Source organism: Podarcis filfolensis (assembly GCF_964270895.1).
Source record: "Podarcis filfolensis genome assembly, chromosome: 11".
Lineage (NCBI taxonomy): Eukaryota > Metazoa > Chordata > Lepidosauria > Squamata > Lacertidae > Podarcis > Podarcis filfolensis.
The window spans coordinates 52,132,719-52,146,335 of NC_139613.1; the positions used below are offsets into that span (position 1 = coordinate 52,132,719).

At 41.2% G+C, this 13,617-nt stretch overlaps 1 protein-coding gene and 1 long non-coding RNA gene across 4 annotated transcripts in view; one reads left to right on the forward strand and one right to left on the reverse strand.

Moving 5' to 3' along the window:
* MFSD14B (major facilitator superfamily domain containing 14B) overlaps positions 1–12,978 on the forward strand; it is a 36,642-nt gene extending 23,664 nt beyond the window's left edge. For 2 of the 3 annotated variants that reach the window (XM_083576954.1, XM_083576955.1), the window contains 5 exons: positions 1,078–1,149; positions 3,587–3,699; positions 5,468–5,565; positions 8,135–8,292; positions 11,447–12,978. In XM_083576954.1, the coding sequence (XP_083433080.1) occupies positions 1,078–1,149; positions 3,587–3,699; positions 5,468–5,565; positions 8,135–8,292; positions 11,447–11,650 (645 nt within the window). In that variant the 3' untranslated portion in view covers positions 11,651–12,978. Of the gene's footprint in view, positions 1–1,077; positions 1,150–3,586; positions 3,700–5,467; positions 5,566–8,134; positions 8,293–10,066; positions 10,298–11,446 lie in introns of all 3 variants that reach the window. The other variant, XR_014539801.1, reaches the window with a different exon arrangement.
* On the reverse strand, positions 10,491–11,440 carry LOC310745085. Its single transcript, XR_014539914.1, has 2 exons — positions 11,303–11,440; positions 10,491–11,112 (listed from the first exon to the last, which is right to left on the reverse strand). It is a non-coding gene; the product is annotated as an uncharacterized lncRNA (long non-coding RNA).
* Positions 12,979–13,617: the final 639 nt, after the last annotated feature.

Sequence of the window (13,617 nt, forward strand, 5' to 3'; positions counted from 1 at the left end):
GGCATGTTTCTGCATTTGTAAAACAAAACAAGCTTGGAATAATCTCCAATATTATTGTTAGGCAAAAATAAAGGCCCAAGGCTTTCTGTTCCTGGTAGGCGAAGCAAATGAACAGAACACTCACATCTTCCTTGAACATCACTTAAGAGAATATTTTAATTAAGCAGTATATAAGTTGTTTGCATAAAAATAAATAAAAACCCTCTCTGCTCCTCTTTTAGATAGAAGAAAAAGCTTAATATGCATGAATAATGATCCAAATGCAGAGAGTTGCATATGTGACTACAATGCATTTAACTTCATGTTGATGTGTTTGCTCCAAACTAGCAGAGCCGTGGGGGCATACTTTATTAGTATAATAAAATTAAGGACCAGAAAATGATAAAAGGCACACCAAGAGGATGGGAGATACACATAGCATCTTAGGTTGCATATGTAGACATAATGTTTGATTGCGGCTTAAAAAGTAGACCTAAGCAGCAACTGCTGATAGACATATCCAGTAGCTTGTTCAGGATACAGGGGCTTAGCTCATGTAACTGGGTAAAAAATAAAAAGTACACCAATGGAAAAGTTAGATTGCCTTTTGTCAAATTAGAATTGGCCCATGGCAGTTTGTTTTCCTGCATGTTTGCTGTAAGGCTGTGATCTTGTATACACCTGGGTATTCCTGATAATGCAAACACCTCCCCTCAAGTGTAGTTCAGTGAGTATGAAGGAGAATGCATGACTTAAATATGGAAGCATAATACATAGGTTGGTGGTTCTTTTTATTTCCCATAAGAGAGTTCAATTTATAGTCTTATACTAAATATGACCTGAATGTCATGACCTATATTTGACTGGATGTTGATACGGTATTTTTACCTAGTCTTGACTGCCGTCTTCCTTTCCCCATGCCAACTCTTATTTCCACCTCTGAAATCACTTTACCTTCCAGTCTTCCAAATTTGTCCTTACTGTATGAAAATTTACTGTACTGGGTTGCTTTAGTTTTGTAAGCTGCCTATAAATGTAATTGTTCTTCACTTACTGTTTCTTTGAACTTTACACGCATTGTTTTTGTGTTATCTGCAGGTGATAAAATTTGAGTATGCCAGCATTGCAGCATTCATAGCTGTGATAGGGATTCTGTCTATCGTTGCGCAGGTAAGCATTTACAATCCTATGTCTTAGGTGACAGCTCATAATAAAAGGCAAATATTAACGATCAGGGTGATAAGTGATTTGCACATTAAGTACATAATGTGTTCTGTGGGAAGGCTGAGATAGAGGTACGCAAATTGTGACTGAATTCTTGTGGCCTTCTTGCAGACAACAGGTGATTAAAAACAGTCTTGACATTCTTTGGGAGGAACAAAACATTTTCATGAAACTTTCTAATTTTCTGAGATTGTTAATTTGGGGTTTTCATCAGCTGTACACCATATCACAATTATAACAAATAAAGGCTTGACATATCTCGCTTTGCGTGTCACGAGTCTATCTCATATATTAGTTTCACCTTTTAAGTTGAATTACTGAAATAAATGAACTTTTCCACAATATTCTAATTTTTCAAGTTTCACCTGTACAGTTCTTGAACATTCAACCAATCCTGTAACTTTTTAATATGTAATATACAGTGAACCTAGATGAGATGTATGGTTTGCTGCCTAATGCTATATTCCTTTTAAAAAAAAGAAAGGAAAAGAGGGATCTTTATGCATAAAGGTGTCCCTGCCTGGTTTCTGTTAAGGTTGTTACATTTCCAGCACCTTTTCAACATGGAAGAACTTCTAGCTACGATAGAATGGTGTGCTTGTTTAAAGTTTGATGCAGGCAGGGAGAACATTTTTTACTCCAGATCTGAATAACATTGATACACTTAGGGTCCGTATTAAAAAGTTTAAAAGTGCTAACAATCCTGGGATAATAAAATGGTATTTGGCCTGGTGCGGGAAAGGTATCTGACTGGTTTCCTGGAGAACATTTTTAAGCTGGAGTTCTGCTACTCAGAAGTCCTCTCCCTCTCCTTTTCATTTGAGTTGCAAAGCAGACCTTGTATTGTATAATATAAATGCTTTACCAAATGTCTGCCTTGGGTAGTAAGACTCATTTAGGGCCGAGAGCTGTGCACACGATTTGACATCTGTTTGATGTGAGGCTGCCTTAAGAGCCTGCCCTCCCCTAGATCCCCTGCATAGTTAGGGATTAGCAGTCCAGAACTGAAGAGAATGCGGACATAAAAACGGGATGGAGGATGAAAATGCAGTGGTTGGGAGTGCCAGAAAGAAAGGATGCACATGAATACTGATGAAATCATTTTTCCGATTAACTATTGGAGGAAGCGCTAGGGAAGGGGCGGGGAACATTTTGCTGCCAGTGGGTCCCGGATCTTCCCATTGGGCCAAATTTGATAGGAGCTCAGGGCCAGCCACCTGTCCATCCCTTGATATTATTGTGATGTCAGGTGATGTGCTTTGAAGTCCCAACAGTCGCAATAAGCGAGTGATTTTAAAGGCAAAGGGTTTTCCACCCATCCCTCCACCCCGTCATCTCCTGTTTGGGTCTGTGGATGCTTTCAGACAACCCCTGTATTCTGTTGCAAAGAACTGTGCAGGTTTTAACCCCTACTCATCGGCTAATGAGAGAATCTTACTATCTATCCTTTACTGAGAGCAGGATATGCAGCCAGTGCTGGATTTAACCCTGTCTTCCTGCCAAACAGCTTACATTGCCAGTCATGTCAGTTGATGAGTGAATGGGTGGGCATGTTTTGGGGGAAAACAGCCCAAATTGGATCCCTTAGCTCATGGATAGGCAAACTTAAGGCCCAGGGGCCGGATCCAGCCCAATCGCCTTCTAAATCCGGCCTGCGGACGGTCCAGGAACCAGCGTGTTTTTACATGAGTAGAATGTGTCCTTTTATTTAAAATGCATCTCTGGGTAATTTGTAGGGCATAGGAATTCGTTCTACCCCCCCCCCCCCAATATAGTCCAGCCCCCACAAAGTCTGAGGGACAGTGGACCGGCCCCCTGTTGAAAAAGTTTGCTGGCCCCTGGCATGTCACGATTGGCCTGCAGGGCACCCCTGAGCAATGGGGACAGTTAAGAACATGCATATTTGAGTAGGAAATCCCCAGTTCAAATTTTGCCTCTGCTGTGGTTTCACTGGGTGGAATTAAAGCCCTTAATTCTTTTGAGTAGATACTCATACGACTGCACTATAAGTGATTAATTTGAAGCTTGGTGCTTCTAACAGTTTCTTGTTTAAAAAATGTATGTACAGTGGTACCTCGGGTTATATACGCTTCAGGTTACAGACTCCGCTAACCCAGAAATAGTACCTCGGGTTAAGAACTTTGCCTCAGGATGAGAACAGAAATCGTGCTCCAGCAGCGCGGTGGAGCAGGAGGCCCCATTAGCTAAAGTGGTGCTTCAGGTTAAGAACAGTTTCAGGTTAAGAACGGACCTCTGGAACGAATTAAGTACTTAACCCGAGGTACTACTGTATTGGTAATTAAATGTTTTTTATTATAAATATACAGAGAACTTTCCAATTTTAAAGCTTTTTCCCTACATTATTTATTATCTTTTTTTGTAGACTGTTTTTCTCAGTATCCTAATGAGGTCTATAGGAAACAAAAATACTGTGCTCCTTGGCCTTGGCTTTCAGATGTTCCAGCTGGCTTGGTATGGATTTGGTTCCCAACCTTGGTAAGTGCAGTAATGGCAGAATAGCCATGTCTCTGCCTGCTTGCTTCAGTGCTCTTTCTAATTCTTTTACTCTTGGGTGTACTTTCATCTTTCAGATTGCTGCAGGTCACCTTGGGTGCCTGTTTGGGCTGGCAGTGGGATCAGTAATGGCAATGTAGAAATATTTTGATTGATAAAAAAAATCTCGAGTTTTTCCCCCGAGTGCTAATCTGAACTTTCTAGACCAGTATCCCTCAGCCTTTTCAGATCTGAAAATCCTTAGTCCCCGTGTGCATTTGTCAACCTACTTCTTAAATCTTTTCGTAGGGCAGTATCCTGTGAAGTAATTCCATTAGCTCAATAAATTCTGGCTGTGCAGTGGAACTTCCCCTTCCTCTCCTATCCTCTCCCTAGATTCCTTCCACTCCCTCCCCAGATCTGCTCTGGAGGGTTGGAGGAAAACCCAGAACAGATTTAGTGGATATGCAGGGAGCGATCCTAACGGATCTACTTCATTGGATACCATCCCCTATATTTGTAAGGTGGTAGAGCTCTTTAGTTTTAGTTGGATCAGAAACTGGATTACATTAGATAATAATGACATTCTAGACTTGGAGGGATGGAACAACAGATACGGCTGACATGCCTATCTAATTTACAATAAAGTGGCGGTGCATAAAGAATTTCTAAGTCATGTCATTAGATATTCGTTATATAAGGTCTGGGTGAGACATAGAAGGTTGTTAGAACCGAAAACCCCGTGGTGGGTTTCACCACTGGAAGTGATATCGGTCAAAAAGAAAAGCACGACAGGAAGATTGGCGACATACCAGCAGCTCCTAAAGGAGGAACAGGGCCAATTAAAATTAAGACCATACGAAGAAGTGACCCAATACCGCACCACATGGTTATAATATCATCAAATTGCCCCAATATTTAATCAGGAGAGAGCTCTTGTGGCCCTCTTTTGGTGTGGCTGCAGTGAGTGGGTTCCCAAGCCACACACTAAAAAGCATTGTGTTAAGACTAATGGATAAATATTTCCGTTCCTTTAGCCATTATACTGATTTCCACCTAACTTGCAAGTTCACTTTGTTGCCATACTTCTTTGTGAGTGTTTCATACTGGTGAGATTCATGTCTGCTTTTTAACTTCAGGTAATATACAACTACTGTCCAGTTTTGCCTTGCTATGCTATATTTTTACCTGAAAGCTCTTGCTTGTACATGATAAGATTCTTTATACAGGCATTGGCATTCCTGTAGAGTATGTTATACTCACTGGCTGTAGCAATTATTTACCGTATTTTTCCGTGTAGAAGACACCCTGTGTATAAGACACTCTCTATTTTGGGGGACTCCAAATTAAGAAAACACCCCTCATCACTACCTGTGTATAAGACGAACCCGAATTTCAAACCTAATTTTTTGGTAACCCCCCCCCCCCGGTGTCTTATACACGGAGAAATATGGTACTTAGCCACAGTTACTGTGCAAAATGAGCACCACCTTCTGAGTACTATGGACTCCGCTAGCAGCTGCTAGTGGGGTGGGGAGACATGCTAACTGATGGTCCTGATCCATTTCAGTGCTGCTAAAAATCACAGCTAGTGGGATAATAAACTTCCCCTGGAATGTTGCAAACCCTCATGGCAACTGTACCATGTAGTCTGACTACAATTCTAACGCTTCCAACAAGGTACCCCAATAGCTGGAGAGCTAGTTTTTGTTTCTGCATAGCTCCTTCATTACAAATGATTTAATGGCTTTGCTTTGTGTCTTGCTCTCAGGATGATGTGGGCAGCTGGAGCTGTAGCATCCATGTCAAGTATTACGTTCCCAGCAATCAGCGCTCTTGTGTCACGAAATGCAGACTCCGACCAACAAGGTAAGTGCAGTGATTTTGTTTTTCATAGAATTGTAGAGTTGTAACGGACCCCGTGGGCCATCTAGTCCAGGGGTCAGCAACCTTTTTCAGCAGGGGGCCGGTCCACTGTCCCTCAGACATTGTGGTGGGCCAGACTATATTTTGAAAAAAATAATGAACAAATTCCTATGCCCCACAAATAACCCAGAGATGCATTTTAAATAAAAGCACACATTCTACTCATGTAAAAACACCAGACAGGCCCCACAAATAATCCAGAGATGCATTTTAAATAAAAGCATACATTCTACTCATGTAAAAACACCATGCAGACTCCGCAAATAACCCAGAGATAGGCCCCACAAATAATCCAGAGATGCATTTTAAATGAAAGCATACATTCTACTCATGTAAAAACACCATGCAGACCCCGCAAATAACCCAGAGATGCATTTTAAACAAAAGGACACATTCTATTCATGTAAAAACACACTGATTCCCTGACCATCCGCAGGCCGGATTGAGAAGGCGATTGGGCCGTATCCGGTCCCCGGTCCTTAGCTTCCCTACCCCTGATCTAGTCCAACCCCCTGGAATGCAGAAATATGTAGTGGTCCCATAAGGAGGTCAAACCTGTGACCTTGGCGTTCTCAGCCCCACACTCTTATGTTCTAGGAAACCATGTTCTGTGAAGCATCTTCCATAGAGCTATTTTCTTTCCAACACTAACATGCAAACATTTACCTGTCCTTCAGAAAACAATTTGCTTTTGGATGTTCACAGTACTCTAGGCAAAGTAAGTGCTGGTATTATTGTTCTTCACAAATGATTATTCTTTTTTTATGCGGAAGACACACAATTTTACCCTGGTCTTTGACACCTGAGACACATGTTTACAGGACGGGCTTAATTCCTGTAACACTAATTCATTTTAACGGTTTATAACCGTTACCTGCTGCTGAAGGACTTTGTACTTTGGTACAATTTCCATGGAAGGTTGATTGTGGTGGATTATTTTTCTCTTCCAAAAGTACTTTGACCGTAGCTGAGACTTGTTTCCAGAACTGTTCAGTACTAGTGATGACTAATTAAAATATACTCTTTGCAAATTTGGTCTCACAGGGCCAGCAGGAATGTGAGAATCTTGCAGTTGGTTATCCCAGCCTCTTTCCTGGCCCAGTTGCAGGCTCTGTGTGAGAGATTATCTGAACAGGACATACAGATTTGGTTCCCTTTCCTGTGTAGGATATCTACAGTTTTTGCTGATTTGCCCAGAATGGGGCTAAATTTGTTGGCATTAACATGAGAAAACATGACTTTTTAAAAGTAATTTGAGTGGGTAAGTGCAAGTTACAGCCGAAGAAATCCCAAAGTTCTTCCTCTTTTTTCAATTAAGAATCCTTTGAAGTATTTTTTAGCAGTTAGGAAGTTGATGTTAACACCCTCTAGTGGTGTTTTGAACAGGTGACAGGTTAGTGCTTCTCAAACAGTGGATCAGGACCCACCAGAGAGCCTTAGGCCACTTTTGGGTGGGCCTCTGTGCCACAGTTTGCCCAGTGCCTCCACACTTGCCTGCCCCATCTGCTCACTATGCCACACAGCCTTTTAACCAGACCAGTTCTGACTCATTTCATGCTAAGTAAAGGTAGTCGGGAGACAGAAGTTTAGGGAAGGGGGATGGAAGGAAGGTCTGTCTTGAGCAGCGAGGCTGGAGGAGGTGTTGAAGGAAATAAGATGCAGATAAAAGATAAATCTTTATTATAATTATTCAGAAATAAACCGGGAATAGAAATGAAAGGGATAAGAAACAAAAGCAGTAATAGGTGGAAGAAGTGATCGTAAAAGGACCCAAGAGAGGAGGGATGCAAGGAATGGTGAGGTCTTGGGCTGCAACTGGGGGTGGGAAAGGTACAAGTTGAATGTTAAAGGAGACTGGGAGAAGGTATGACAAGAGATGGGTGTGAATATTTTTGAGCAGCATGTAGAGATGGAAAGGGGAAAGCCTCTGCATCAGCAAATTCTGCCTAAAATGAGGCAGCTAAGTGACAAGACTGACCAAGCAAGTGTCTGTATTTAGTCTGAGGAAAACTTGCCACAAGGAAAATGCTGTGGCAAAGAATTTTATGTTTTCCAAAGATTAAATGTGGGCAATAGAAAATGATGCCAGCCAGCTGATTATGCCAAACTCCACTTCCGTCGACCACCATTTTGCGGTTCGTTCCTCTCTTGCACTGCCATTTTGTGATTGGTGGGCTTCAGTAATTTTCAGTTACCTTAAGTGTTCCCTGGGGGCCAGAAAATTTGAGAACCCCTGGATCAGAACTTTCCTCTTCCTAATTGAAACAAGTAGACTAATTTAGTCATTTTGGAACAAGGAAAGTTCTAGTTTGTGCTGTTATTTTGAATTTCAGTTTATCCTCCTTAAACTATTTTATTGAAACTGATCAGTTTGAAATAAGGCCAGCCTGTTAACTTCATGATTGCCTGTAAGTGCAGTAATTAAACGGTAAGCTTTCCAGTTTTTGCATCATTTTAGAACGGGAGTCAAGCTCATGGAAATTATTTCTCCTGTTCTCTTGCTCTTTTACAGGTGTTGTCCAGGGGATAATAACTGGAATCAGAGGCCTTTGCAATGGTCTTGGTCCTGCTCTCTTTGGCTTCATATTCTTTCTGTTCCATGTGGAGCTCACCGAGTTGGCGCCTGTCCCAGATCCTGATAAAAAGGCAATGCAGGATCCAAGCGATGAGGTAAATTATTGTAAATCATAACTTTTAATAGTGCTTGATCAAGGCACCCCACCTATTTATGATGTTAAATTTCCTGGTAAGAACCCATGCTGTTCATATTACTATTAGACTTGTTAGTCACTTGTTAAACAAAGTTGTCAAGCGACTTAGAACATATTTTAAACATTTTAAAATAACGTTATAACATTGATACATCCACACAGAAACACATGCATAACAGGTGAACCTCATGTTACCTATGCTTTCCTTGCTGTATTTAGGTACCAAGTAAAAGTCTACCTAACATTTCACGTAATGAACTCTTCTGGCATCCAGCTATATACAAGATAGCCATTTCTAGGCTTCATGGCTGCTTAGAGGGTGAAACGCGGAGTAAATCTACAACTGGAATATCACTAGATGGGTCTGCCAGTAGTTGGATATGAGTTCCTTGCAGTGTTGTACAGCCGTGGCAAGTTACACACCACAAATTTCTCCTCTTCCACCACTTAACAGAACAATTCTGTACCAACCACTTCTATTTAAAAACCTATTTTTTGAAATCTCTTTAAAATAATGCCAGTTGAGCATACAGTCCATTCAGGTTGTAAATGCTTGGTTTTTACAATTGTAAATGAGACCCTCTGCTTAAAATACACAACACCTCCTTGAAGAACAGACTACTGGAACCAGTTAAATGATTATTCCCCATGAATTGTACACAGTGAAACCATTGCATACACAGAACAACATCTGTTCATGTGGAACATCTCTCTCCACCCTGCAAAAAATTGCTCTGGCGTTGCTCTGTTTTGTCTAGTCACTCCTGAAATTATTGTGAAGGTTGCCTTGCTTTTTGAAAAAAATGCCTGTTGCGACGTTGGAACTTCCTTATGTACATGGAATTAACAGCAACGGTGGCTGAGTTTTTGTCAATAGTATCTCTTAGAGTGGTGAATGGCACTATTTAGCGGGAAGAAACTCCAATGAAAATCCTCACTATTGCATTTTTTACATGACTGTTTTTGTATATATATTTAAATTTTATATATGGATGTTTTATGATGGCCCATTTGTAATGCCTAATAAAGTTTTGGCGAAGTAAGTATATACATGGAATGCTTTCACCGTACAGTGGTACCTCTAGTTATGAACTTAATTCGTTCCGGAGGTCCGTTCTTAACCTGAAACTGTTCTTAACTAGAGGTGTGCTTTCGCTAATGAGGCCTCTTGCTGCTGCTGCTGCGCCGCCGGCACACAATTTCCGTTCTCATCCTGGGGCAAAGTTCTCAACTCGAGGTAACTCTTCCAGGTTAGCGGAGTTTGTAACCTGAAGTGTTTGTAACCTGAGGTGTTTGTAACTCGAGGTACCGCTGTGCTCCAAAACTGCCTCTTCTGAGATTGCATTCAGTTCCATGAAAAAAAAAATGCTTCTTTAGATAATGCCCATATGCTTTAAGAACTAAGGCTGAAAGCTTTTGAGAAATACAATATCGAGACTGAACGTTTATTTTGCCATTTGTGTTTGTCGACTGTGTTTAATGGTCATTTCATTGTACCCGCCCACCCAACCTCATCACCACAGTTAATCTATATTTATGTAGTTTACTCTTTGCTCGTGTGCTTGGGGTGCTTTGTCAGAATTTCCACAAGGTTACGGCCGATTCAGCACCTCTGTTGATAGTCCTGTATTTTCGATAATTTGCATTTTGTGCTGTATGCACTGCTGAAGCCTGCGACAAAGGCTCTCAAGTGAAACATTTTACAAGTGCCTGAGTTTCATATTCTTCATCAGGGCTGATACGGGTGTAATCCTTTTACACTGCAGTACTGGGCATGTCTACTCAAAAGTAAGTCCGATCAAGTTGAGCAGCTGGGTAGGCTGGCATGCTTGAGTTTAATCCCGTGGTTCAGACAGCCACTCTCAATTGTGGACCAGCTTCTCCCTTGCAGGTTCTGGACAGGCAATCTTGCATGTTTCAGCTGCCTCCTTGAGCAGGCTCTTCTCAGCCTCCTGCAAGCCAAGGTGAGACACAAACGTGGGTTGTTTTCTGATTAACTTGGATGGTATTTGAAACCCCACTTCCAAGTGCTGCCTCCACTGTACATGACATCAGAGTTGAGATCTCAGCCCTCTTCTGAGTCAGGGAGGATGCGGGGCAGTGGAAGCCACAAGTATTGTAGATGCCGAGGCCAGCCGAAATCTCTGGTCTCCTAGCTTTACTTTTTTTTTTTGCCAGTATATATTCCAATACAGTGGTACCTCGGGTTAAGTACTTAATTTGTTCCGGAGGTCCGTACTTAACCTGAAACTGTTCTTAACCTGAAGCACCACTTTAGCTAATGGGGCCTCCTGCTGCCGCTGCACCGCCGGAGCACGATTTCTGTTCTTATCCTGAAGCAAAGTTCTTAACCTGAAGCGCTATTTCTGGGTTAGCGGAGTGTGTAACCTGAAGTGTATGTAACCTGAAGCATATGTAACCCGAGGTACCACTGTATACATTCAAGTATATATTCCAATATATTTATTTAGCACTCTCTTTTTTCCCCCTCAATAATTTTTTATTATTTTCTTTACACAGTCATTCTTACAATACGTTATTCAACATATAAACCTTTTTGCTCTGCCGAGCTTGCGAATTCCCTCCTTCCCTTCAGCTCCCTTATCAAATCCAATCGCGTATTTTAACTTTTTGCATCTTATCTACATTGTAGGAATTACTTCAATCCTGCTAATGTCTTTTAAGTTTTTACAGTTATCCTTTAAGTATACAATAAATTTACTCCAATTATCCTGGAATTTCTGATCGTCCTGATCCCGAATCCTGCCGGTCAGTTTGGCTAACACAGCGTAATCCATCATTTTCTCCTGCCACTCCTCAATAGTAGGAATGGTCTCCTAGCCTTACCAAGGTGTACTACAAACAAGTGTCACCCAAGCTTTATTCCTTACCCAGCCCTTGTGGCCTTGAGGTTGGATTTCCTCCGCATCGTCTGCAGCTATGAGCCCTACGTTACTCTGGTTTTCTACTTCAGCTTCATTGGTAAATCAGTTCAGCAATCTGACGAAAGACTAATATCTGTAGACAGATAGGAATGCTTGGACCCAGCTTTGCACAGCCTGAGTTATTCCCCATAAGCCTGTTCATTGTGGCTCCTTTCTCTCTCTCTGCAGAGTTCGATTATTCCTGGCCCGCCATTCCTGTTTGGAGCATGTGCAGTCCTCCTCGCTTTTCTGGTTGCCTTATTCATCCCCGAGCACAGTAAAGCCAGCAGTACCAGAAAGCACACCAACAGCATCAGCAGCATACAGAGCACCAACCCCGACCGAGGCAGCGACGAGGACATTGAGCCATTGCTGCAGGACAGCAGCGTGTGAGAGCTAGATTTTCCTAACGTTCATGTAGTCTGCAAGCAAGCAAAACCCACGCACTGAGCTCTGAATCCAGAGCAGGACTGGAGTGAGCTTTTGATTTGTCAGAAGCTTTGCACATTTCACTCACCTAAGGTTTGCTATGTTGGTGTCCATGGATGTCCCGTCGGGACGGATTTAACCACTTTTCTTTTTTTTCTAAAAAAAAATAAGAATTCAACACAGTTATTTTTCTGTATCTGATTTGGAAATGCTATCAAGCCCCGCACTGGACAGAATATGGAATACACACAGTATCTTGGAAAACCTTCAAACAAAGTGGAACTTACTGAGTACACAGATTCACTGTGAGCAGACCACAGCCCCCACCAATTAGAGAAAAGTTACTTCTACTGACGGATAAAGATAACAAAAACCCTTCGCCATTATGTTCCTACATTTCTAATTAATAGGCTTCCTGGTAAATTGAATATTGTGTTAGAAGTGTTAAGAGAATTTCAGCCGTTGAATATAGATTTGGTTTTTGGGTTTTTTGGAAGTCTTCAACCCTCATTCCCAAGGACTCTTAACCCGTATGTCAGGAGCTCCTTTGGAAACCTTAAAAGGGCACATGTACTTTCATTGATGGTTAGTAATAATCACTGAACTAGGTAGCACTACCAATGTAGCCAGTTTTGACATAGAGGCTAATTAACTGGATGCTGAGGCAATTTACATTTACTTGTGTGTATTTATTGCATCATCTATCACTTTTTATCTGCCGTATGAAGCACTCCCTCTCCTGTTAATTTCACTCCTGCCTTAACTGCTACTTAGTGTGCATTTGTTACCAACTCTTATTTAGCCTTCATATCAAACTTCGGAAGAATTTCATGGGTTATAATTATGAAATGCCCCTCCCAAAGAGGCACTAAAGATGGTTTAGTTTCTACAGAGTATCATGTTATAATTTTTAGAGACATTTTATTAAATTGCACAGATTTCTATGTATTTTGTGGCAGTGGAAATGGACCATTACACACACAAAAATTAACCAAGTACTCTTAAGAATGTTTTATATGTATTGAATATATGTAGATATTTGTAAGAAGTTTTACTTTTTCCAGATAAGGTACTGTGTAAATCTTGTATTTATAAATGTAATGATGGTGATGGATATACAGCTTTTATAAAGGATTGGGTAATGACTGAACAAAATAAATATATATATATATATTTTGAAACTTGTTCCGCCTTAAGCAAAGATAACAAACCTTTTGTACTATGCAGTTTGGTTTTTAAGTTAAAAAGCTTCCTAATGCATAATAAATTTGCAACCTATGCTATATACCTACTACAAGCGTGGTTTTATTTTTATTCCATATAGTTTCTTCCAATACTGAAGCTGAGTTTGAATTATTTGTAGCACATTCTTGGCTAATGCGTTACTGCATGTCAGTCTGGGGAAACCCAGCCACATGGGTGCGGTATAAGAAATAAATAATAATAATAGTAACAATTTATCATCTTAACTCTGAACTTCTTTTCTCCCTACAGCCCTACCCTGGCTGCACATCCAGTAATCTAAATGATGGCATCGATACATCTGTAAGGATGAGCCAGTCACAACTGCTTTGCTAGTAACAATTGTTCCCTTCCCTTCACACTTTTGTTCAGAATAACTAGTATCAGGTAAACAGGGGATCTCAGACCTGTCAGTGAGCTTTCCCAAGACAAAAACAAGATTGTGTAGGTCTCTCAGCATAAGTGAGGTCTAAGAAGAAGTACCCCCCGAGTGCCTGGAACGGCTCGCTGTTTCCCTGGCCCTAATTGCAGAGTGAAGAAGTAGGGAAGACAAGTTACCGTGCTGCCGCATTTCACAAGCATTCTTCCTCTCGCTTTGATTATCTTGTGGCTAAACTAGCTCAGAGTTCATTTGGTGATATGCATCCCAGCGCTGATGATTCTCCGTGTCTACAGCTCAGAAATCGCAG